This window comes from Hippopotamus amphibius, chromosome 7, assembly GCF_030028045.1.
Source record: "Hippopotamus amphibius kiboko isolate mHipAmp2 chromosome 7, mHipAmp2.hap2, whole genome shotgun sequence".
NCBI lineage: Eukaryota > Metazoa > Chordata > Mammalia > Artiodactyla > Hippopotamidae > Hippopotamus > Hippopotamus amphibius.
In genome coordinates, this window is record NC_080192.1 from 15,042,392 (window position 1) to 15,069,306 (window position 26,915).

The 26,915-nt window shown below is 40.2% G+C and overlaps 1 protein-coding gene across 4 annotated transcripts; it reads right to left on the reverse strand.

Annotated features, from left to right (window-relative positions):
• Positions 1-559: 559 nt before the first annotated feature.
• On the reverse strand, positions 560-22,935 carry PWP1 (PWP1 homolog, endonuclein). 4 transcript variants are annotated; one of them, XM_057742756.1, is made up of 15 exons: positions 22,693-22,935; positions 20,494-20,552; positions 20,173-20,357; positions 18,850-18,935; positions 18,659-18,755; positions 15,883-15,993; positions 14,063-14,193; positions 13,369-13,430; positions 7,369-7,465; positions 6,654-6,715; positions 5,333-5,444; positions 3,586-3,676; positions 3,367-3,488; positions 1,769-1,874; positions 561-930 (listed from the first exon to the last, which is right to left on the reverse strand). In XM_057742756.1, exons 1-15 carry the CDS (start codon positions 22,762-22,764, stop codon positions 821-823), a joined length of 1,503 nt encoding a protein of 500 aa, XP_057598739.1. In that variant the 5' UTR covers positions 22,765-22,935; the 3' UTR covers positions 561-820. The 4 variants fall into 4 exon arrangements, 3 of the variants coding, with proteins under 3 accessions (XP_057598741.1, XP_057598739.1, XP_057598740.1); XM_057742757.1 differs by having other exon boundaries at positions 20,211-20,357; positions 22,693-22,773; XR_009054789.1 differs by lacking the exons at positions 561-930; positions 1,769-1,874; positions 3,367-3,488; positions 3,586-3,676 and adding an exon at positions 5,614-5,717 and having other exon boundaries at positions 22,693-22,889.
• Between the last annotated feature and the right edge of the window lie 3,980 nt (positions 22,936-26,915).

Here is a 26,915-nt window from a genome sequence, read left to right on the forward strand (position 1 = left end):
ATATATGTCTGCTCAGTCGATCTGCTCTAATGTGTCATTTAAGGCCTGTGTTTCCTTATTTTCTGTCGGAATGATCTACCCATTGGTGAAAGTAGGGTATGAAAGTCTCTTACTAGTAATTGTATTGCTACTTCTCCCTTTAGCTTTTTTACCATTTGCTTTATTTATTCACCCAACATAAGGGTACCTAAATATGTATTTACAAATGTTATATCCTGTTGTTGGACTGACACCCCCCCCCCCCCCCCTTATCATTATGTAATGCCTCTTTTGTTTGGTAACACTGAATACCATGCTATGGACAAAAGTATGCCACTTTTAAAAGAGTAGCACTAAGAACACTTTTAAATCATAAGCATTAATTGGAAACCAGTTGGTTGGTCAGGAAAGTGTAGTCCCTAAGGGACCTGCCTCTGCTCATGGTCTACTGTGCAATCTTGGCCTGATCACCACCTTTTCAGGCCTGGGTATACCCATCTTTTAAGATTAGAGGGTTTTCTTCTTTTAAAATTCTATGAAGTACTACTTATTTTACAAACCTAGAATAACTTTGACACATGGCATATTTAAGGAATAATTTTTTGAAAATCTGTTTTTATTATCCCTTTCAAGAAATACAAATGGAGCCCTATATACCACACGCTTGAAAGGTAAGCACAAAGACCAGCCCTGTTTGTGCTGCCACCATAGCTGCAGAGAGGAATGTCAGGCAGTTTTGTTCCAGTCATTTTGATGGCTGCAGCTACACAGGGAACATTCTTTAGGCCAGCTTTTTAAAACTGAGTTATGGTAAATAAAACAGGAAATTGCATGATCTTCATTAAGACTCCATTGGTGTTTCTGAGCTCCTGCTCCCAAAAGGGCCACTAATAGATGAATTTCTTGTATTGCCGAGAACAAGCCTCTCTCGTCTTCCAAATGCTTCATTTACTAAAACATAAATAAACGGTTAAGAAACTACTACATCAGAAAATTAAGAACCTGTAATATAAAGAAACTAAAATGTGGAAATGAGCAACGAGATTTTTCTACCCTGTGGTGGAGATTTTGTTTTGAAAAAGATATATATTTAGCACTTTGGGAAAGTAACCAACTCAGAATCCAAGATCATGTTCTGAATGAGGTTAACTGTTTTAAACTGGTCCACTTTTTAAATACTTTACTTTCTTTGCTTTGTCCTGGATTTACCAAATCCACTGTGATAAATGTCCAAGCCCTCATAACAGTGACTCTATCCTTCCTTTATTGTACTTCTGATTGTTTCTTACCTTCATCTTTCTCTGCATCATGATCAGAATAGAACTTTTTTGGGATTTAGGATCCATTTCCTTCAGGGGAGGGAAGATTCAGGAATCAGAGTGGGGCTATATCCTTCCAGTAATAGAAGGAAACAGACTGGCCCCTTCAGGAAAGCTGGATTTTGTAGGAAGTAGTTGAAAACAGGTTTATTCACACTGGGAAGAGGAGGGCCATTCTTTGAAACCATATATATCCTTCAAGCTTTCCAACAGAATCTTTCATTTTTAATATTAAACTTTTGTCATAAAGATATTTAAAAATTATCTACATTTAAAGTGTGAAGACAAACTTATTTGTGAACACAAACATTTCCGAATTACAATTTGATCTTGTCTGTTTCCTAAGCAGACTATACTAGAGGATGAACACTGGATCCACCTTTGCTATTTCCTTAATGTATTCAAGCCACACGTTTTGTGTTAGCGCTTATAGAACTCATCCAGAAAAAGCAAGAAATTAAGATTCTTACCTGAAGAGACTGTGCTTATATCCCAGACACGAAGCCCTTCTTTCTGACCTCCAAAGGCATAAATAAATGGCAAATCAGGGCAACAGGAAGAACAGAAGAGAACTCCCTGAGAAAAGAATACAAAGTCAGTGATTTCAATCTTTCCAAAAAGCTCTAATTTCAATTCCTACTCCTGTCTACAAGAAACCATGATTGGAATGGTTATGCAAAACCAACTCACCAGAACCTCTTTCAAGGCTCCTGCAAAGGTAGTTCACAGTCAAGTTGGAAGGATTATCAAGTTCACGTCCTGTGAGGACGGGTGTATGTTCTGACCGCTCAGGTCTCTCATCTCCATTATCACTCTAATAGGAATTTCCTAATAAATCTCATCTGCTAAATATTCCCAGAAACTTTAATTTTCCTTTTTAAGTAGTGATGCCACTACCAGAGGTCATTATTCAATCATTTAAAAATTTTTAATGTTTTGTTTTTTTACTAACACATGGAAAATATAAACAAGTATAAAAATCACTCAGATAATCAGCTGTTCATGTTTTGGGACAGGGTCTTCTAGATATAAATATAAGCATTCAAGCACTTAAGTATTTATTTATTTATTTTTTTTTTGGGCACACGGGCTTAGTTGCTCCGCGGCATGTGGGATCTTCCTGGAGCAGGGATCGAACTCATGTCCTCTGCATTGGCAGGCAGATTCCCAACCACTGCGCCACCTAGGAAGCCCCTTAAGTATTTAAATATATCCATGGGATAATACTATAAAAATTGCTCTGTAACTTGCCTTTCCACAAATATTTACATACACACATACATATATGTATTATATACAGTGTGCAGTGTTCTATGTCTACAATTTTTTATAATTTAGTGCCTGGCATACAGTATATGCTCAATAAATATTTGATGAATGAATTACTTAATTTCAGTTATTTCTAAAACTTTTGCTACTATGTAGTAATCAATTTCAGTGTAGTAAGAACTAGTTATATAAAGAAGTAGGTAATAAACTGACCTCAACAGCTATGGTACCCTGAAGGTTCAAGATTTTCTAGGATGGTCCTGATTTTAAGGTTAAAAAATTGTGGAACTTATGGTTATCAGAGGGGAGAGGGTGGTGGGAAGGGATAGGGAGTTTGGGATTGACATGTACACAGTGCTATATTTTAAATGGATAACAAACAAGGACCCACTATATAGCACAGGGAACTCTGCTCAATATTATGGAAAAAGAATAGATACATGTGTGTATAACTGAATCACTTTGCTGTACACCTGAAACTAACACAACATTGTTAATCAACTGTACTCTAATATAAAATGAGTTAAAAAAAAATTGTGGCCATTCTACTTCTGTCCTAGAAAACCACCTCCTCATCATCCTTGTTTTTCACAAGCAGCTGTTAATCATGTGAGTTGGAAAAGGAACCAGATGGTCATCGATTTCTCCCCAAACTGTCCTGTTATAAAACTTCCACAAATTTGACTAAGCCCAAAGTTAACTTCCCAACAAATCTATATTCTTTAGTGCAATGATTCCTAGAAAAAGACAAACAAAAATCAGAAACAGAAAATACCAAGATGCCCAGGGATATTCTTACCATTTTCATGTCCCTAGAGTGAACTAGACTTGGCCTATCTCCTAATATGTCCCAAACCTTCACATACTTGTCCGCTGATGCAGTCACAAGACAGCCCTTGATTTGACTGCTTAGATCAAGACCTAGAGGAAGATGAGATTAATTCAGAGACTGCCACTTTGAAATAAATTTACTTCATCATAGGTTAACAGAAATGAAAGAAACAGTATTCTTGCTCACCAGAAATTTCATCATTGTGTGCATTAAGTGTAAAGATTGGCTTATCTGAACGTGCATCCAAATTATATACAAAGCCGTCATCTGTACTGGCCTGGGAAAAGTAAAAGATGGGCAAGGTAATGTTACATGACAATAAAATTTAGCAATGGGTAAACAGTACATAAATAATTGTGAAAATCAGCTATGTACCTGACTTACCTGAGAAGCTTATTAAAAATTAACGTGGACATAAAGAATTTACTTGTGGCTAGGTCGAGAACTAGTTTAGCTGACATGTCTATTAGGCAGTTGGATATGGGTAAGTGACAGACTGGGGTCAGAGATACGGAAGCACAGAGGCAGAAGTTATATCCATAAGAATAGAGGGGATACACCCTGGGAGTGCAAATTAAGAGCACTGTGTTGAGGAGAGGCCTGGAGAGCACAGCTGCTTAAGGCAGAGGCTGAGAAGGAGGCAACAACAAAGAATACCAAGGAAGCCAAGGAAAGGGGTTCTGAAGAAAGGAGTGAGAACGCTGTTAATATCTGGGCAAAGAGAGTTAATCAGATAGGGACTGAAAGGCAGATTACAGTTCCACTTTCAAGAAACGAAGAGAAAACTGAAAGAATTAAGAGACTTAGTCAAGGATGGGAGACAGAGACTTGGGCCTATATACAGGCCAAGGGCAACAGCCAGGACAGGAAAAAGGGAGGGGAAAAAAGGACAACTGATGCAGTCTTGAAAGTGGGGCACACACAGAAGAGGAGGGAGATCTCATCCTTTGAGGCTGGAGGGAAGGAGGTAAAATAAACCATTTTATTTTGATTACTTTCCATTTCCCTAAATATTTGTGATTTTAGTACTGATAACCATTTGTTAGCAAATAACCTGAGGAAATATGTGTGCTTGCCTGCTCACAGCCAAAGTACAGTACAACACTCAAATATAACTGGGACTTCACTCCTGGTAAACCGTAAGATGGAATCTGGCTTAAGGGAGCTCAGCTGGGAACTGCATGCACCTCTGTGCAGAGTTGAGATTAAATGTTCCCAGAATTACAACTGCAGGAACCTTATTAAAATTGCTCACATATTTTAGGAAAGCTGTTTTTTAAAGAATTCTTTCCCTCATTTATGAAGCACTAATCATATATTTGCTTTAGGAAAATTAGGAAATAGAGGGATGTATCACAATTTCTTTAATCTTCCCTTCTGGATAAAAGCTGGGATTGTATTTTTTCATGGATTGAAATGTCAGTGGCATCTTTGGATGCTACATGGAAGACTGTTATCCTACAGATATTAAGGGTATTAACAAAATGATCGTAAACTTTCTTCCTATCTGGGAGACGGCAGTATAGTAAAGTGCTACATTAATTAAACAGGCTAGCATTTGCATTGCTGGAGCTCCATTTAAGTACTAATATTTAAATAAAGGAATATTTTCTTGGACTGATTTAACCATTAAAAAACAAAGAGAATACTAGTCATATGTACTATTTCAAAATAATTTTACAATGATCAACAAACTGTGGCACACTCTGGAATGGTTGGAAATTAGTGAAATCATTTACATGTTTACTATTTTTTTTTGTGGTGAATCCATTGTTCTCTTGTTACAAATATCTTAAAACAAGAAAAAACCCAAGTCCAAATACTTCACACTGTTAACACAGAAAAAGCTTTTCAGAGATTCTCTCTACAATGGAAGTAAAGAAAATAAGTCATTAATAACCTGATAAGCAAACAGTAATGTGCATATTCTTACCAAAAAATGACAAGGTGAAAAGTGATTCCAGGTCACTCTCTCGATCTGCCCACTGAATCGCCACATTCGATGGCTTTCCTCTGGACTTCGGCAGTCGTACAAAGCCACTGACCTGGACGTGTTCAGGCAAAGTTAGGGTTTTAAGAGTTCAATTCTCCTATATGTTTTAAGTTTATTTTTAATGAAATGGTAATAAAACAACACCATGAAGTCAAGATCAAAGTATTTAAAGCCTATTTTAAGCTTCTAAATGCAGAAGAGATGAGTTGATTTTTACTAACTGGTAGACTCTGGTCCTGTCACTTGAAGACACTAGTGGCTCTGGATGTCCCAGTGGCCTTGACCTCCCCCAGACTGAATCCTCTACTTCCAAGATGAATCCTCCCTATTTCCAAAAGGACAGGACAATTTCTAATTTACCCTTCCCCAGTAGTGCTCAGAGCCAGATAACTCACCTCAGCCACATTTACTCTCTACCAGCAGGTTATTGTGCTGGGGGAACCGAGGAATAGACTTTTGCAAGTTTTGCATGAATCCCAATTAAAAAATGTAAATACGGTGCTCTTCAAAAGGGTAAAGAATCAAAATAAAGACTGCAAGTTGGTTTCTGTTTCCACTAGCTACCTCTCCTGCCTTGAGATCCAATCTGTAAAAAGCACACATATGACTGGAAACCCCCCTATGGTTGACCATAATGGTCCCAATTCTTCACCTCTCCCTACATCCATGCCCTCTGTCAGTGATTTGGGAGTCCCTCCCCTAAAGGCAGAATTCATTTCCCACTCCATGCGATGTCTTTTGGCCAAGGGTAAGACACACATGTATTAGGTCTGAGCCCAGGTCTTATGAGGCCCTGGTTTCTCTGCGTATACTCCTGACCTTGCTGTGGCAACACGTGTGGGCCAGCCCTCTGGTCCCAGGAAGATGTCAAACACAAGGAGGAGAGCCAGGTCTCCGGAAGCAGCCTAAATAAGCCAAGATTAGCAGAGCTACCTCAATGAGCTCACCCTTGCAGAGGATAAGAAATAAATGTTTAGTGCTTTAAGTCACTGAATTTTGGTATGGCTTGTTTCACAGCAATGTCTAATTCATACACCCTCTAAAAATCGAAGCACTTGCTTAGTTAGGAACTATATTTATAATAGAACTATATTCCCTTGCAGATTGAAAGGATCAAGCTGAAAGGACAAAGAAGTACTACTAAAAATTTAAACACACAGAAGCCTCAGTAATAAATTCTATCTGGGCATCAAGTGATACTTTCTGAATTAGTTCAAAAGGATAAAAAACAGCAGCAATAATTCCTGAAATGCTTTCTTACTTATCATATGATCCAGAAATCAGAGTTTGTGCTTCAAATGGATGAAACTGGAGAGTCTGGACCTAAAAGGAAGAAACATAAATGAATAGATTGTTTATTTGGTTTTGGTAAAACAATCTAATACTTGGTGAGAATCAATTTGGCAGTGTTTCTACAAATTTTTCCCTTTGAAATGCAGTAAAAGAAACATAAATGTACTACCTAAAGGACAAAACATACTTCTGAATAAAGGCTGCCACTTAAAAGACACAATGCAGTATTCCTCAAATTGTGCTTGGCAGTATACATATGTCCTTCAAATGTTAAAGTATAATCAGAAGAAAAAAGAGGAGTGGTCAGACATACTGGGCAACTCAACATGTTCAGAAGTTTCACAATGCGTGTTAGCACATTAGATCCCTAGGTTCTGTAGTAACATCTGTTAAATTCTTTAACCCCATTTGGTGACTGATACCCCTTCATCCCTTTCTAGGAGCCTCTGTAAAAATGTTGCAAGCACTAATGTTCCTAGTCACTTCACCTTTCTGCACCCATTTTTGCATCTCTCAGGTGGGTAACTATAACTCTCACAAAGGGATCTGTGAAAATCCAATGAGACAGCACATCAAAGCACTTTGTAATTCACAGAAAGCCATATATAAATGCTTGGGATTATCTGTAGTCAATATATGTCCCAGATTTTTTAGAATCTCTTTTACCCACTAAATCACCATACCTTGTCTGTGTGTACAGCAAGGCTAGCTGCTGGTTTCCCCAAGGACATGTCCCACAGAATAACAGTGTTATCAGCTGATGCACTGGCCAGCACATTTCTGAGAAAGGGAGGAAACAAATCAGGTAATCTTTTAAAAATGAAGAACATTACATGTAAGAATTCCATTTACAAATACCATCAAAAAGAATAAAATACTTAAGGAATAAATTTAACAAAAGAAATGCAAGATTTTTAATATACTGAAAACGATAAAAGATTGTTGAAAGAAATGAAAGAGTATCTAAATTAATGGAAAGATATCTCATGTTCACGGACTGCAAGACTTAATGTTAAGACAGAAACATTGCGGGACTTCCCTGATGGCGCAGTGGTTAAGACTCCCCACTTCCAATGCAGGGGGCCTGGGTTCTATCCCTGGTCAGGGAACTGGCCTGCACATACATGCTGCAACTAAGAGCTCTCGTGCCACAACTAAGGTGCCCACCTGCCTCAACTGAGACCCTGTGCAACCAAATATATATATTAAAAAAAAGAAATACTGCCAACTACAGACTGATTTATAGATTCAACCACAATCCCTTTTAAAATTCCAGCTGACTCTTGCAGAAAACTGAAAGCTGGTTTTAAAATTGATATTGGAAATGCGAGGGACCCAGACTAGTCAAAATAATCTGGAAAAAGGAGAGCAAGTTGGAAAGTTCACAGTTCGATTTCAAAACTGGCTGAAAAACAACAGTAATCAGAACAATGTGGTACTGGCATAAGGACAGACATACAGAATAGAAGAGTCCAAATTAAACCCTCAAATTTACGGTCATTGGTTTTTGACAAGGATGCCAAGATTATTCATTCTTTGTTCAATGAGGAGAAGAACTGTATCTTTGACAAACGACTCAGGGTCAACTGGATGTTCTCCAGCAAAAGAATGAAGTTAGAGCCCTACCTCACACTATACACAATAAGTCATTCAAAACAGATCACAGGTCTACTAAATGTAAGAGCTAAAACTATAAAACTCTCAGAAGAAAACAGGTATAAATCTTCATGACCATGGGTTAGGCAATGGTTTCTTATGACACCAAAAGCATAAACAACAAAAGAAATAAACTGGATATCATTAGCATGAACAACTTCTGTGTTGCAAATGATACTATCAAAAAAGTGAAAAGACAACCCAGAGAACAGGAGAAAATATTTGTAAATCATATATGTGATAAAGGGCTTGTATCTAGACTATATAAAGAACTCTCAACCAAATAATAAAAAGACACACACAATTAGAAGATGGGCAAAGGATCTGAACAGACATTTCTCCAAAGAAGATACAGAAATGGCCAATGAGCATGTGAAAAGATGCTCAACACCATTAGTCATTAGGAAAATGAAAATCAAAAAAAGGGGATACCTCTTCATACTCACAGGATGGCTATAATGAAAAGGACAGACAAGTGCTAGCAAGATGTAGAGAAACTAGAACCCTCCTACACTGCTGGTGGGAATGTAAACGGTAGAGACGCTATCATACAACCTAGCAATTACAGTTTTAGGTAGAAGAAAATGAAAACATATGTCCATGTAAAAGCTTGTTCACAAATGTTCACAGCAGCATTATTCATAATAGGCAAAAAGCAATAACCCCCCTAAATGTCCATTAACTGGTGACTGGATACACAAAATGTGTATACCCATACAAAGAAATATAATTCAGCAATAAAAAAGAATGATGTACTGATAGAGGCTATACCATGGATGGACCTCGAAAACATGCTAAGTGACAGGAGCCAGATACAGAAGGCCACATATTACATGATTCCATTTTTAGGAAATGTCCAGAATAGGCAAATCCGTAGAGACAGAAAGCAGATTAGCGGCTACCAGGGGCTGGAGGGGCAGGAGAATGAGGAGTGACTGCTAATGGGTATGGCATGGTTTTTGGACTGATGAAAATGTTATGGAATTAGACAGTGGTGATGGTTGCATAACTTTGTAAATATACTGAAAACTACTGAATTATACACTTTAAAAGAGTGAATTTTATGATATGTGTACTTGCTGGGTCATATAGTATGAATTATATCAATTGTTTTTTTTTCCTTCCTTAAAAAAGAGCATTAAATGCTATTAATAGAAAAAAAAAACCAGCAAAAAACCAATATGTCTAACTCTTAGGGATCAAGCACTAATAATGTAGTTCTACAACACAACACAGGCTTTAGAGCCCAGAAAGCCTGAAATGGATTCTTGGTGCTGCCACCTGCCTGCTAATGAGAATGAAACAACCCACCTCAAAGGGCTGATATGCAAGCACCTGGCTGAGTGACTGGGACGTAGCAGGGCCCTGATAAACATTAGCTGCCTCCTAAAAAATAAAGATACTCCTGAAATTGAAAGCTCATTCCTCAACAACTAGCTTTAACATGGCTCAACACAAAATTAGGCCATTCAGTGATGGAGATGTTTTTATTCAGAAAACCAATATACTGTTGAAATAAAATGTTGATGGACTCAGGTATTATTTCCTCAGGTATTATTTTTCGTGTACTATTTCCTCAATAAATTACTCCTATTATAAAAGCTACTTTCAGTTTTATAACTCGCATCTCAGTGATGCATGCAAAGTCATGTATATTCAGGTCCTGCTAGCTTTTTTCTACTATTAAATCCCACATACAGGTCATAATGTTTTAAGTCCTTTTAGCATTTTATAAATTAAATATTAATCTAAATTCCCAGTAACTATTTATATACAATGTCTCCCAACAGCAAAAAGTTAAAATTCCACAGTACATTTTTCATCCTAGTCATTCCAAAAATATCTGAGATTCCTCTCACATTAAAGTTCTTATTGTATGAGGCTAAAAAAAAACCAAAAAAACAAAACTTCTGAACACTACACCTGCAAGCAAAGCACTCCAACAAGAGTATGAATTAGCAAAGAACATGCATTTTTTTACTGGGAGCATTTTACCAGAAACCAAGGGCCCCACTAATAACAAGGTCAACATGTTATTCCTCACCATAATCCTAAACTCTGTGCATAGAGTATGGGACATATTTTAAAGCAAACTGCACCTTTTCAGTAAAGAAAGGGGAAAGGAGAACCAAGATCTAAAATAAGATGCAAAAAGAAGAGTGAAGGAGCAAAGAAATGTGTGGCACTGGAGTCAGAGAGATGCGAGGGCAGATGGGGAAGGAGAGGAGTACAGGTGCTGATAGGGTCTAAATGGAACTAAAGAATTATGGCTGGGGAAATGAATTGATGAATCAGCTGGAATACTGATGAGAGGTTGTCCCATTAGAAAGAACTTTCAGTTGCTCAAAGTAACAGTTGCTATATGATAAGAATTTATAAATAAGAGTGGGTTTCTAAAAGCACTGTACATTCATTATTAGACCTCTCATTTATCTGCCCATTAGTCAGGATCAGGCCAAATTCAAGCAAGACCCCGACAACTGCCTGTAGCCTGGTGGCAATAGATTTGTCTGCAGAAGCTTTAAAAATAAAACAAAAATACCAACAGATTCTTGGGCCCCTGCTCCAGAACTACTGACTCAATCTTGGGGGATTAGAGCCTAGGAACTTGTACTTTAAAGGGTTACCCAGAAGTTTCAGATTTGCAGCTAAGTTTGGGAAATACTAACCTCAACAACTTTCTCAGCTCCATTTCCTCAAATAGTTGTAACTCTGAAGAGGTCTGAACACAAACAAGACAGGATATCCTTCAGTAAGCTAGCACTCTGGGATCTTTCTTAGAATGCTCACAATTATAAAATGTCCAGTATTAAAGAAGTGCTTTAAAAACAGTGCCCTGGGTAATCCAGTTTGTTCTTACCCTCCTTAAGTAAGTTGTACTCAATCTAATGCTTACCTTCCCTGCCTCAGCAGTCCCTCAAATCAACTATACTATTAGGAAAGTGGCCCTTTTGTGGTAATTGTTGTTTAAGGAAAAGTATAAAAAACATGTGGATGACATGCAAAAGAATTAAGGTGAACCCATACCTTACACAGTAGACAAAAATTAATTTAAAATGGATCAGAGACTTAAACTCACGAGCTAAAATTATAAAACTTTTAGGGGAAAATCTTCATGACAATGGATTTGGCAATAATTTATTGGCTATAACCCTAAAAGCACAGGCAACAAAAGTAAAAATGAAGTGAACTACATCAAAAAGAAAAACTTCTGTGCATCAGAGGACACTTCAATAGAGTTGAAGGCAACCCATCGAATGGGGGAAAATATTGGCAAATCATAAATCTCATAAGAGATTAATATTCAGAATATATAAAGAACTCCCACAACTCAACAACAAAAACCAAACAACCCAATTAAAAAATGGGCAAAAAGACTTGGATAGACATTTCTCCAAAGAAGACATACAAATGGCTGATAAGTACTTGAAAAGATGATCAACGTCACTAATCATTAGGGAAATGCAAATCAAAACCACGAGATACCACTTCACACCACTTAGGATGGCTATTATGAAAACGACAAAAACCCAGAAAGTATTATGTGATGGAGAGGATGTGGAGAAACTGGAACCCTGTGCACTGCTGGTGGGAAGGTAAATGGTGCAAATGCTGTAGAAAACAGTATGGCGGTTCCTCAAAAATGTAAACACAGAACTACCGTTAGGTCCAGCAATTCGAATATTCAAAAGAACTGAAAGCAGAGACTCTAACAGATACGTGTAAACTCATGTTATTTATATCTGTGTGAATAACAGAAGCATTATGCACAAGAGCCAAGAGGTGGGGGCACTTCCTAGGCGGCCAATGCAGGGGACAGAGGTTCGATCCCTGCTCCAGGAAGATCCCACATGCCGCGGAGCAACTTAAGCCTGTGTGCCACAACTACTTAGCCTGCCCTCTGGAGCCCGTGAACCACAATTATTGAGCCCATGTGCCACAACTACTGAAGCCCAATGCACCTAGAGCCCATGCTCCGCAAAGAGAAGCTACCGTAATGAGGAGCCCATGAACCACAATGAAGAGTAGCCCCCATTCGCCGCAACTAGAGAAAGCCTGTGTGCAGCAAAGAAGACCCAACAGAGCCAATAAATAAATAACTAAATTAAAAAAAGAGCCAAGAGGTGGAAGCAACCCAGGTGTCAATCAACAGATGCATAAACAAAATATGGCATCTACATACAATGGAATATCATTCAGCCTTAAAAAGGAAGGAAATCCTGCTACATGTTACAACATGGATGAACCTTTTGCTAAGTGAAGTATGCCAACCACAAAAGGACAAATACTGTATGATTCCACTTATAGGAGGAACCTGGAGGAGTCGACTCACGGAGACAGGAGAACGGCGGTTACTAGGGCCTGGGGGGAGCAGCAAATGGGGAGTTACCGTTTAATGGGTACACAGTTGCAGTTTCGGAAGATGATAAAGTTCTGGAGTTGAATGGTGGTAATTGCTGCACGACAATGTGCAAAAATGTCCAATGAGAGATTGGGATACCAAATTGTACACTCTAAATATATGCAGTTTATTGTCTGTTAACTGTATCTCAATAAAAGTTCTTAAATAAAGTTAAAAAAAAAAGTCCAATGAACTGTACACCTAAACATGGTTAAAATGGTAATGTTACATATATTTTACCAGTTTCTTTTAAACAAAACAAAAACATGTGGATGAGATGTGAAAACTAAATGAAATGAGAAAAATGTCTCCCATGAAGAAACAATTCTACTGCACCACTGGAACTGCAGTACATACTGTTTTTCCCAGTGGAGCTGGAAAGGAGGGCACTTGGTCTCCAAATATGTAATGAGCATCTACTAACCAAACAGCTGGCAGATGATGTAGGGGATACAAAGATACAGACAGCAGAGCTCCTGCCTTCCAGCAGCTATACTGCAGGAAAAGCAAACAAAACACGGACGCAAAGATGCAAAACACACAATGCAGAGAGAGAAGTGTAGAGATGAGGTAAAATCACAATGGTTACCGTCTTTAACAATCCTTCAAACGTATTTCTTTTTACCTGATGAGCTTATTCCAAGAAAGGTCAAGGACAGCATCGGTATGCCCATCTCCTGAGGAATTCTGTAATAATTATCTAATTACTTTTGGTATTAAAGTACATCTCCTTAATAAAATTGGTATATTAATTTGCAAGATTCTTTAAACCTTAAGATTATTCTGATTTTAAGTAAACTTGCTCAAAGATCTAGGAAAGAAACACCTTTCTTCCTCTTACTTTAGAGACATAAATGTTCTTTACAGGGAAGAAACTATAGTAGTTCTTAATCTACGTGCTGTAATTCTACAAATCAATCTCCACCTTATCTCTCCCCCACCAAAAATGTAACAGTTTTAAAAGCTACAGGAATTAATATATGGATATTTAGAATTTAACATACTCAAGACTAAACAGAAATATTTTAAAAGTTCAAAAGTAGCATATTAGTGTGAATAACTACTATAAAGGAGGGTCATAACCTAAGAGTAATTTGTTTTGTGTAAGGATGAATGTGCCAGTGAAGGCTTTATGTAATCAGATCTCACTTTTTCCTTGGATGGGCTTTTTGAAACTAGAACCTATAGTAACTTTATAACTACCTGTCCTATTCCACCAAAAGTGTCTAACTGAATAAGTGTATGTTCTCATGCCCTGTCCCCACCACCCACAAACCTATCTCTGGCTTTAGAGTTTAAATACCTATTAGCTTGCTTACCTTTTTTCCTTTCTTTTTCTTCTTTTTTGATAGCTTACTTCCAAGTGTGAAGACTGGCTCTAAAGAGTCCACTATATCAAGGTCCCACACTTCAATAACAGGGGTCATGTTTCCCACAGCAATGTAATTTCCTACAGGAAGAAATGATACACTTATAATTTAAAAAATAACTTCTAATGAAATATATTATACTTCAGATTAACTGAGTCATGGCTCAGAGCAGTTTCTCTCAAACATTCATGTGTGTGTACATCACCTAAATGTTGCTAAAATGCAGATTCAGCTTCAGGAGGTATTGGGTGGGGCCCCCAAACCGCATTTCTAACTGGCTCCCAGGTGACAGTAATGCTGTGCTGCTGGTCTTCAGGCCACAATTTGAGTCTCCTGGTCCCAGGGTCCTCACTTATGTAATGAGCAAACCCTTTTTACCTTCACAGGCTGTGGTGAGTATGAGGATTTGATTAGATCATGAATGTGAACAAGCTTTGCAAACAAGATGTAAGATATGGGTATTAACAGTTTTTATCCTTATTAAGTAGTATGCAGGGGCAAGTAGTAGTGTGCAGCTATGGCCAAAGGGACTAAGAGAAGAGCCCAGTTCTCTCTTCATTTTGGTTTTACTTGATGTTTTCTGAAAGGGGTCATGCACTAAACTTTAACTGGTAACATCAGACACACCGTGCCAGTTTATACGGGGTTTTTAGGAGACCTTCCCACAGTTCTACAGCCCCAAATGCTTTCAGGCCCCATCCTTCTGCCTATAGTGAAGCAGCTACCTCTTTAGCCTCCTGAAAATCTGGAGACATACAGACCCAAAACAATTAAGTGATTGTGTTTTGAGAACTATATATGAGGGCGAGTCAAAAGTTATCCGCACTCTGGCTGTACAATTTAACTTGCCACAAATGCACCGCTGTCTTCACTTCTTCATCAGAAATGAATCTTCGTCCTTGCAGGGCTGCTTTCAGGGGACCAAACAGCTGAAAGTCTGATGGAACAAGATCAGGACTATAGGGAGGATGCTTTAACACCTCAAAACAAAGTTTTTACAGAGTGTTCACAGTGTGGGCAGAAGTGTGCGGACGTGCATTGTCATGCAAGATCACAACATCCCTGAACAGCAGTGCTCCGTGTTTAATCTGAAGTTTAGGCTTCAGCACAAACTTTTCGAAACCTAAGTCTGTCATGGATTATTTCACAGGCAGAGCCATGGCTCATTTGCAAATGATTTGCCACGTGATCCACTGTCACCCATCTCTTCAAGAGAATCATTTCACGTGTACGCTCAATGTTGTCATCAGCCGTGGATGTGGACTGGTGTTTGGCTTGTTCTTGATGGCTAACACTTGTGTGACCTTCTTTGAACTTCTCTATCCATTCATACACACTTCTTTGCAACAAAACACTTTCTCCATACTGTGCACAAAGTCTTCGATAAATAATGGCATCAGGTATACCCTCAGATCACAAAAACGAATCACTGCATGCTGCTCTTCTTTCATGCTAACCACAAGTGGGGCATCCATTTCTGCCTGCACTGCAGTTACACATGAACTGATGTAACACATTCACACCTGCACAGCAGTGACTGGGGAGACAACAGCCTTGAATGGAAAGCGCTAAGACAGTGTAGCCAATAGAAGTTTTAATATAACTGGAGTGTGGATAATTTTTAACTCACCCTCGTAACTTAATAAAATAACATTAACTTCATAAAGCATCAATAATTATAAAAACATTCATTCAAAATAGATAACTTATGTGGCTAGGAAAAACACACAGGAATAGAACCATCGAGCAATCTTAAGTTTTCTAATTACCAGTTGAATCATCTGGGCTAGGATCAAAATTCAGCCATTCCACACTCAAAGGGTATGCAGACAACAGGATATCATGGTGGACATAAAAAGAATCTTCTTCTTGATTATAAACTGAAAAGATTGGGAAAAGAGACTTTATTACAGCAGAATAAGAAATCATACCCCACTCAAGAGAACAGATTCTTCCTTTTAAACCTATGGAAGCTACTTGCTTAAAGTGAGACATATTTGACAATTAAAGGGATTCCAAAGTGTGAAAGGCAAAAGTTTTTCATGTCTAATATATTCCCAGCACCTGGTGTGCCCCAAAGGGGAACAGGAACACTGACAAAGAATTGACATCTGCCCGAATACTCCATCTGCATGTTCCTTGGCTAAAATGGTCCTACTTTCTGGTTCCCCAATCCAGAAACAAATGCTCACAAGGTCTCCATAAGAAGATCATTATTATTTTACCTTTTAAAGATCTATCTGGTCATATAAGTCAAGAAGAACAAATCAGCACTGCAGAGAAATAACTCATATTTAGAAATCTAAATGCTTGTCAAAAATTACTTCTTTAATATTTATTGTTAAAATCAGTAAGAAGTCTTTTAAAAGTTATACAGTGAAACACTGATAAAAATAGAGCCCAAATAATCAGAAATTTCCACCTAATATGCTATTTACTAGAAGAAGCAATGTTACGATAAGCTAAGGATTTTAAAAAAATTCTTCAGACCACTGCATCTAGGATAGATCTTGGGATTAGCAGGTTCCACGTAATGTTCTACCACATCACTTTATGATGAGAATGTGTGTTCAAAATGATTAGCTTGTGGTCCTGCAAGAACCTCAACTATGGTCAATGTACTCAGCTTACATTTTAAATAGAAATGATGATGATGCCTTAAAATAATCTTCTTTCAACCTCAGATTATTATTCACATTTGGAGTGCAATTTTGAAATCATTCTTGAACAGTGATACATTAAGTACCTTGGAGATTCACACCAAATCCAAATCAAATATATTGTTAATGACCCAACCTAGAATAAAGAAGGAATACAACTGCTTTACTTTAACTTCTCAGCTCCTGGCTAATACTCATGAGATTCAAAGGAATGACTACAGTAAATTTTCAAATGAGAATGTATAAAAATCAATGATGAGAAACTGTAATAGTTCCAATTTTTTGAAATTAGAGTTGGTCTTTTAAAAATTCCACCAACATGATTTACATTTGAAATATGTAAAAAGTTCAAAGATAATTAGGAGAATAACTTCACATTGAAGTATTTGCTATTTAAAGCTTTTTGATTTTATAAATAGATCACAATGGGCCACGGGATAAAAATGGTCTGATAGGCTTCATGCAGGCAGCCTTAAAGACTGTGAAGAAATCCAAGCTAATAAATGGAGTAAGAGCAAAATATTAAACCCAAGGGTTTTAGTTTCCAAACTGTGTAACTGTGTTTCCTGTAATAAAAGGCATTAATCTAATAATCTTTTTAAAGCTTCAAAATTTTAAGACAGATGAATAGAAGACTGTTGGGGAAGGAGAATATCTGGGCAAGAATGGACCTCTCTGAGGACGTGTGCACAGAGGAAGGGGCAAGAAAAACAAAAGGGAGAATCTGGAGGCAGAATATTCTAGACATCTTGAAGGTCTATTTTAAGAAAAGTCATTAATATTTGCTGAATTAATAAATATCAACATTAAGAAATATCTGAGGGACTTCCCTGGTGGAGCAATGATTAAGAATCCACCTGCCAATGCAGGGGACATGGGTTTGATCCCTGGTCCGGGAAGATCCCACATGCCCTGGAGCAAATAAGCCCATGCACCACAGCCACTGAACCCACGAGCCGAAACTAGCGAAGCCCGTGTGCTCTAGGGCCCACGTGCTGCAACAAGAGACGCCATCACAATGAGAAGCCTGCACACCACAACCCCGTGCTCTCCACAACTAGAGGAAGCCCATGCGTAGCAACAAAGACCCAAGGCAGCTAAAAAAAAAGAAAAAGAAAAAAGAAATATCTAATTTAAGGATTCCAATAAAAAAGAAAAATTCAAATCACTGCCTACTTCAAAGTCCAGTTGCCCCTTGAACAATGCAGGAATAAGGGGTGCTGACCCTCTGCACAGTAGAAGATCCTATATCGCTTATAGTCCACCCTCCACATCCCAACCAATCTCGCGTCGTGTAGTACTGTAGTATTTACTACTGACAGAAGTCTGTGTATATGTGGATCTGTGCAGTTCAAACCCATGTGGTTCAAGGTTCAACTGTATTCACCTCTGGCTTTAGTGCAGACATTCTCTGAACTGGGAAAGGTGACCAAAACGTTTTGGTCCCTGAAGATACATGTGGGCCTCTATGCTGAATTTTTATGAACAAGAAAAAGCAGGCAGAAAGCAAAGTGGAGTATAGAGTCAGGGTAACAAGTTACCTCAGGGTAATGGGATTATAATTTTTTTCTTGAATTTTAATATTGGTTTTACTTCCAGGTTTTCTCCATTAAGGGGAAAATGTGAAAAACTAGCAAAAGTGTTTAAACAAAAGATAAAAAAAAAACCGTTAGAACCTTCCAGATGATCTATTTCCATAAATAAAGTCAAGTACCAAAATGACTACACATCCCCAGGCACAATAACCAGGAAGTCTGATTTAACTACGTAACCAACTAAATGAGACAAGGGATCTGGTGCCTAGAAATCCATAATAGTTACTATAATGGTTATTTTACTATCACTTAAGTAAAGAACCTTTTAGTATGGGATGCGTTCCACTTACCATGCACCTCTAAATTGCATTGGTCCTGTTCAGCTCTGCCACAAACTATGAGATTGTCATTGGGCTTGATCAAGAAATCATCACGTTCATATTGCTCCTAAGTGGAGGAAGTCATTGACTAGAATCAGATATTTGGGAAGGTTTTTCAAACACTTAAGGAACATAATTAGAAAAGCCACATAGATATTCACCGTATCTTTCAGAGTAACATAAGGATCTTGATCATTACTCCCATAGACTGTAAGACCCAAGAGAGATTCACCAAGAGTTTCAGCATCTGTAAGAATTCATACAACAAAATGAGTAAGTCATTTTGACAAAAGCATTTTTCCTAAGGTATCCCCACCTTTAGACTTAGATCCAACCGTCTATTTCATAACTAACTCTGGATCATCCATAACTGGGAAAGGAAATAGTGGATACTAATAAATAGGAATTTAAAAACCATTTATATTTGGCCTGAATTCACATCTGATAGTCTTGGAATACACAATCTTCCAATAAAAGAATCAAACCAAACGAAGAAACTCCCTTTTAGAAAACATTAGAACGCTACGCAGATCCTCTAGCTTGCCCCTTGTGATCATTACTCAAAAGTGCTACAGAGAGGTGGCCTTGCAGACCTGGAGATAGTCCCTAAAACACTCGGATCAACACAATAAATTGAAGGCTGCCTGGTCAAATAAAATTGAAAAATGACATCTTATAAAATTAAACAGGTTTCTTTACTGCAAGATGTCTCATAACTGCTGATATGCTAACCTGCCTGATGAAGCTGAAAGACGGGACACTACATGCCCTTTTCACCAAACTTACCTCAAAATGGCATTCTTTTATGGCATGTCTTCAAGGGTGACACAGAGTAGACCCCAAGTAACACAGAACTCAGGAGAAGGAAGATACTCTTAATTTTCAGGGGAAGCCAATTTGAGGAGCTAGGGCTAAGGTCTTAAACAACTGACAGGCAACAGAGACAGGAACTTCTACTGAATAAGACAGAGTCAGTACTCCGCAGGGTATGGAGAGCATTAGGGAGCAGTGTCTGGATGGCTTTTCTTCTTTCTCTGTGTTCCCATGGCACTGTGTCCCAGCAGGATGGATGCCAACCCAGAGGGGCCCACAACCCAGAGTCCAATGGGAAAAACTATCCCCTGCATCTAGTGAAGTACACTGAAAAGCATGAAGGCTTCAGAGCCAGAGAATGTTCAAATGACGGAGGTAATAATTCCTCTCTCATTACTGCAGATAAAGAAAAATGAATTACAGATTATCATAACCACTACTTGCAATAAAATATACAATACTATTTTTTTTTCTTGTTTTTTAGATCTTAGATTAGTGGGTTGAACTGATTTTCTAAGCCAGTTTAGGAAACATGCCGTCTTCCTTGAGCCAGATTATCTGACTGACACAAAGGACAGCAGACGCTCAGGGTAAAGCTCTGGGACACTAGAAGCGTGACCTAATGCACTGAGTGTGTAATTAAAAACCAGCAGCAGTGAGTGAAATCTAACCTGGGTCGCCCTCCTCATCATATTTATCTAAGTCGTACTCGGCCAGCTCATCATCATCCAGCGTCCTGTCATCCTCTGGGTCGCCCTCCTCCAGGGGCTCCCGTGGTCGGGCCTGGGTACGGGCACTCTGCATGCCATCCTCTGAAGGATCACCTGTCTCCTCTTCATCACTGCCACCTTCTTCTCTATGCCGACGAAAATAAGAAAAGTAAAAAGATTACCCAAAAGGCACTGTTCAATAACAAGACCACCTTGTCATCACTGTTTAAGATTTACATTTCATCTGGACTTTACTACAGGTATCAACATCCCAAAACTTACTGTAATTTTTCCTTTGCTTCAGTAATGAGACGTTTCACTTCTTCTTTACTAAGCTCTACCTAAAAGAGAGCAAATGTTTCATTATGATACATTTAAGGAAATCATTATAAGACTGTGAATTAAAAAGAAGTTTGCAAACTAATGTAAAACAGCTTCAAGTGACATCAAAAGTCAAATATCAATCCAGAGTCTCTAAATGTAATGTAAATGGAGTTTTCACAGGTCCTTACAATTAAGATCCCTTCTCACCTAAAACTGTTCAAAAATCATGTTCAGTCTACCTCACTCCAGTCTTTTTTCAAAAAAGACAGACTTGTATAAACTGGCTTCTGTGATAGCCCATCTCATTTTCTTTCAATTACCCCAACTCCTTGGCCGCTTCTCCCCATTTTCCTGCGGATATTCCTAAACAAACCATCCTTGCCTTTGTCCTCTGCTCTTTCCCCTGGTATCACTGCCAAGTATTCACTCACTACGCTGTCACTTCCTTGCAAAGCTCATTCATTCTCAAGACTAAAATCACCATCTCTGAACAGATTACTCCAAGCTTTCCCTTCCCTAGCCCTGTACACTGTAGTTCCGTTTTTCCAGCTGCCTATAAGATTCTCCACTTGGACATCCTGTTCAAAGCTGAAATCATTCTCTACTTAAAAATCGGCATTCCCTCACTTATTCAATGCTTCAGTACCTTTTAAAACACCCCTATTACCGCTAGGCTGTAAGCTCCTCCTCACTGTGTGTTCTGCCCATGACAGAAATGCTTGATGAGAGTTGAGGAACCAATCACCCAGCTTGCACTAAAAGGCTTGTAATAATATGGAAATCCTCTTGCGTGATGACATTCTACTGTTAGCTCCAGAAACTAAAGGTTCTTAAGTTTAATTAAAAAATATTTATTTTTCTAATTTCTCTTACTGGTTTGAGCTTTCCTTTCTGGGATTTTGCAGAATAAATTCAATCTCTTCTTCCTATAAACTCTTCAAGCAATGGTTCTCAAACTTGTCTACACATTAGAATCACACGGGGGAATCTTTTTAACAATTTCAGGCTATACTCCAGACTAATTAAATCACAACACTTGGGAGCCGGTATTTTCTGAAGCTAAGTATTTTTAGAAGCTCCCCAAGTCGTTGCAGTATGCAGACATGTTTGGAAATCACTGTCTTCAAGTATTTGAAAGCTATGTGTCCCTTTTTAACAACAACTCTTACCTCCTTCGATAAATTTTTATTTTTTTTTAATTTTTTATCCTCCTTCAATAAATTTAATGAGATCATTTCCTGTCCCTATTCTATATATACACGCACTGAATGCCTACTGTGAGCCAAACCCTGGAGAAACTGGTGAATAAAGCACAGTCTGTGCCCTGGTGGAACTGGCTCAATGAACAGTGAAACAAACACTCCCCCCTCCCCCCACGCCCCTGCTTCTATCATAGCATTTATTCTCACAGACACAGTATTATACATGTACATGTCAACTCCACAAAGGCGGGGACTTTTCCTGTTCTGTTCACGCCTATCCCACGACCCTCAACAACGCCTAGAACAGAGAAAGCGCTTCCGTAAGTATCTGTTGAATAACTGCTACAGACTCATAGTCTCTCACTCCTGTAGGTTTTCCCTTCATAACGTGTCACGTTTACCTCTCAAACCCACTGTCACTCAAAGTCTCACTTGGGAGAAATTCCTAATTCAGCTCCCAGCCTCAGGACACCGTAGCCTCCACATCAGTTTTTCACCATAGCTTTCATCCAGTTTATTCCTCTAAACGCCGAGAGGAGGAGTGGGCAGTGGAGTTTCACATATGTGCCCCCACTTCCCGTCATGCCTGGAAACGCACCGGCTCGCTGGGAGATGTGCTGTGGTCAAAGAAGGCTCTGGGGAGTTCCCACTCGGAGCGACACCCCGCCAGCTTCCAGCCTGCGAGGTCCACGTGCGTGCGAATTGGGGGGTGGGTGGGGCGGGGCTCGCGGGAAGGGGCCGTGAGGAGGCGGGGCCCCTTGATCCCAGGCCCAGGCGCCCCAGGCCCTCGGAGCCGCAGCCCCAGTCACGCCCCACAGGCCGCTGCCGGCCTCACCCCGGTCAGTCCCACCAGCCGCGCCAGGGCCGCGCGTGCCGGGTCCAGGTGCCCAGGCCGGGCTGACCCAGGATGCTGCAAAGAGGTCGCTCCCCCTCCCTCGGAGCGACCAGGCCTCACCTTGTCTGGCGTCTCTTTGGCCACGCCGCAGCGGACCCAGGCCACGCACGTCACCTGGCGGCTGCGGTTCATGGTCCACGGCGCAGCGACGCCTCCGCTAGAGACTCACACTTGGCCCCAGCTGCCGCGCTCGGGTCCCCAAGCTCCCGGCCGAGCTCTCCGCCGCGGCCTGGGCAGAGCGCAGGCGCGGAGCGCTGGTACCTGCGGCGTTGGCGCCCGCTTCTGACGTCATTCGGGGGCGCCTAATGGGAAAGAGCTGGAGAAAGGGTTGGAAGCGGAAGCAGCTGGGCGCGGAATCCACGTGGGCTGGATTGTGCTCTGCGAGGTGGTGTGAGTGGGCTCTACCGGACGCCTGTGTCTGCGGGCTTCGTGGGAGCAATGAATAAATGAATGAAAATGGAACTGTAGGGGTCGGAGGCAAATTTCCACCGCCCTTTATTTTGCCTCCATAGACTTCAAGCTGACAAATGGTAGAAGTTTTAGGTTTATTTTTAAAAGCTTTCTCCATTTTTTTTTTTTTTTTCCTGGCCCGGCCCCAAGGCTTAAAGGATCATAGTTCCCCAGTCCAGCCACGGCAGTGAAAGCCCCGAGTCCTAACCACTGGATGCCAGGGAATTCCCTAAAATGAATTTATCATTTCAAGGAGATACTTCAGCCATTATATTTCATTACGTTCTTGAATATTACTTTTATACTAAGTTTACAGCAGCAGTTGTAGCAGCAGCAAACACCAAGTGCTTGATATGTGCGAGGCACTGTTTTTAGTGCCTTATATTAACTTGGTTACTTTTTAACCCTGTGTGGGAGGTCTTAACTCCCATTGTACATATGGGGAAACATTAATTATCTTTCATTCCCAAGGTCACACAGCTAGTAAGTAGCTAAGCTATGAAGCCAGGCAGCGTGACTCCAGATGCTGGCTATAATCTGTCAGGCTTCTCAGTTAAGGTCAGGGTCACCTACTAGAAAATATCATTGGCTGGAGACTTTAGAATGGAAAGTCATAGCAGCACGTAAAGGTCTTGATTTCGATCTTTTTCTCGGCTGTGTGACCCTGTCCAGGTAATATGCCCTACCTGAGCTTCTATCTCTCCTCCCTCTGATACAGGCAAGCAAAAACAGGAGGGTTGCTGCTATGGAGAGAGAGTCGTGGCAAAGGTAAACCGGCAGCATGCGGTCTGCCCCAGTTGCACTGTCAGAGTGGGTGTCCACCTGTGGGGTCAATTTGTGGGCACTTTTGCAACACGTTTTTCTCACGTACAATATTTTGCTTGGTTCTCACAGCAATACTGATGAAACATGGTCAAGAATTGCCTCCATTTTAAAGGTGAGGAAGTTCAGTCATGAAAAGCCTTACTACTGTGAGATCACACACAGTTAGGGACTGACAGAACTAGAGCTAGACACCGGCAACTCTGAACACTCAGCCGGATGCCTTTGGCACTTACCCAGCCTCAGGAGGGATCCTCTCAGGAGTGAACTGCTAATCCTTAGGGTTGGCGGATTAGCAGTTCATCTCTTCCAGGGCTCTGTTCCTCTAAAGGGTTTCCTCTGAGGCTTCTTTGCTTTCGGTCCATTTTGAAAGGTTGTGCGACAGGTTGTATTTTTCAGAAATGGCTGCAACAATATCTTTCTTCAGACATGTTTTTCCACAATGTGATTTTGATGCTCTCCCATCAAAACATGGAGTCTAATTCTGCCCACCCCCAACCCTGAGTTTCGATAGGCTTATGACTGCTTTGACCAGCATAGAGTATGACAGATGTTCCAAGGTTGGTCATAAATGGGATGCAGGTTTTACCTTCCCCCCTCCCCTGGAACACTCATGTTTGGTGCTCTGACCTACCATATAAAAAAGTTTGACTACTCTAAGGCTGGATCCAGGGGCTTAACCCATGTCATCAAGATCTGACCTCTATCCCATCTTCTCTCTCCATCTTCCAATGCGTTGGTTACTTTCAGGCCTTCAGCAGCTTCTAGATCACAGCATCCTTACTACTTGCAGTCCTAGCAGAAAAGCACTTGCCTTTATCCCTGCTTCTCTCTGCCTCATTTGTCTCTTCAGTTCTGGAACGGTCACTTGCCCATTCCTGAAGCAGTCACAGTCTCACATTGTGAGAGGCCACATGTGGGTGCCCTAGTAGGCAGTCCTAGTTTCTGAGTCAACCCAGACACATAAATGAAAGAGCCTTCAGATGATTCCAGCACCCAGACAGTAACCCCTCCCCTCCAGCCTTTGAGTTTTTCCACCCGAGGCCCAGACGTCATGGAGCAGAAACGAACCCTCCCCACTGTGTCCTGCCCCCAATTCTGACCACCCCCCCATCTGTGAGCATAGTTAAACAGTTGTTTCAAACCATTAATGTTTTTAATCCTTCCATAATTCCTTTTCTCTAAAAAAAATTATTTATTTATTGGCTGGGTTGGGTCTTCATTGTTGCACGCAGGCTTTAGTTGCACCGAGCAGGGGCTACTCTTTGTTGCGGTGCTCAGGCTTCTCATTGTGGTGGCTTCTTTTGTTGGGGAGCACAGGATATAGGAGCGTGGGCTTCAGTAGTTGTGGCTCGCCGGCTCTAGGGTGCAGGCTCTGTAGTTGTGGTACATGGGCTCAGTTGCTCCGCGGCATGTGAGATCTTCCTGGACCAGGGAGCAAACCCGTGTTCCCTGCATTGGCAGGCGGGTTCTTAACCACTGCACCACCAGGAAAGTCCATATCCTTCTGTAATTCTTTACTGTGGTAAAATATACATAATATAAAATTTACCATTTTAACCATTTTTGAGTGTACAGTTTAGTGGCATTAAGTACCAAAGTACTAAGTTTTGAGGTCATTTTAAAATGCAGCAATAATAACTGGAACAGGCAAGAACCTGGGATACATTTATAACAGAGCACATGAGCTGATTTATTAGTAAAGGCTGATTTATTAACTCCTGGCTGGGCTTATAGTCAGGTGTGCACACCTGGTAGTTAGGAGTGGGATCATATTTGAGTATTTGCCTCTGGATCTGTTCTCTCTGGGGGCTGTCCTCTTAAGAACCAGCTGCTGCCCCATGATGGTGCCTGGTGCAGAGTGGGTACTTGATAAATATTTGTTAAATGGATGAATAAATTAAATAATAGAAGGTGCAGCGGGGCTCTGGCTACTTTGACCTGCTAAACTTACATTCTTTTACTGGGCTTAGATCTGACATTCTGCCACTTCAACCCAAGCTGTGAATTCCCTTTAGAATTGAAAATCCAACCGTAGCTGGCATCATTAGTTCCTTATAATAAGAATTGAAAGAGCTCGAGCTTAAGTAGTTCCATTTCTAAGCCTGATTTTTGGGCACACTGATGTGCATGTTTAACTCAGAAAAGTCTCCTTGCCAGAGGCCAGAAAAAATGTACCTGTTAGCATGTTGGCTATTCTTAGAGCTATAGGTCCCAGAGGGTTGGACTCAGGCCCGTACAAGGCTCTCGTTACACCCTCTAGCTCAGTGCTGGGTATAATTAGGCTCATAAACATGATTTCAGATTGGTCCTCAGCCAGAGAAGGAAATGAAGGGTGTGGTACCCCCTCCTCCATTACACTAGGCTCTATTTCGTGCCTCTCCTATAGCTCACCCTACAATATTAGCTGATGAGGAATGGAAGGAATAATAATAGTTACCAATTACTAAGTGCTAGAGACTTCTACCACAAACAGATTTTACAGTGACACAATCGAATTTACTTTTCTAGAACTGAACTTCATTTCCATTTTCATGAAAATAGGAACTCTGAGGGTTTTGTTAGCACAGTAGAGCCAACACCTAGCATGGTGCCCGGCACAATAAATGCTGTAAATAGTTGTTGAATAAATGAATGATATTGGTTCTAAACTGAAGTCCAGAGACATCAGGCAACTTGCCTAGTGTCACACAGTAAATGGCAACACACCATCCTGACTTTTAGCACAGAATCCTTTCCTCTATGCCTCAAGTTTTCTGGTAGATGCATTCATTCATTCATTCATTCATTCATTCATCTGTCAGGGCTCTTTTGGATGCAAGTAACAGATAACCCAATTCTAATTGCCTTAGGCAAGAAATGGAATTTATGTGCTCAGATGACTTAAGAACGCAATGACATAAATGGCTTCAGACTCAGCTGGATCCAGGGGCTTAACCCATGTCATCAAGATCTGACCTCTATCCCATCTTCTCTCTCCATCTTCCAATGCGTTGGTTACTTTCAGGCCT

Coding starts and splice junctions, on each gene's coding strand:
- PWP1 (XM_057742756.1), bottom strand. CDS start 22,764: ATGAACCGCAGCCGCCAGGTGACGTGCGTGGCCTGGGTCCGCTGCGGC. Junction 13,431..14,062: donor AGAAAAAGAAAGGAAAAAAG/GTAAGCAAGCTA, acceptor TAATTATTACAG/AATTCCTCAGGAGATGGGCA. Junction 3,677..5,332: donor TTTCACCTTGTCATTTTTTG/GTAAGAATATGC, acceptor TACTTTTCCCAG/GCCAGTACAGATGACGGCTT.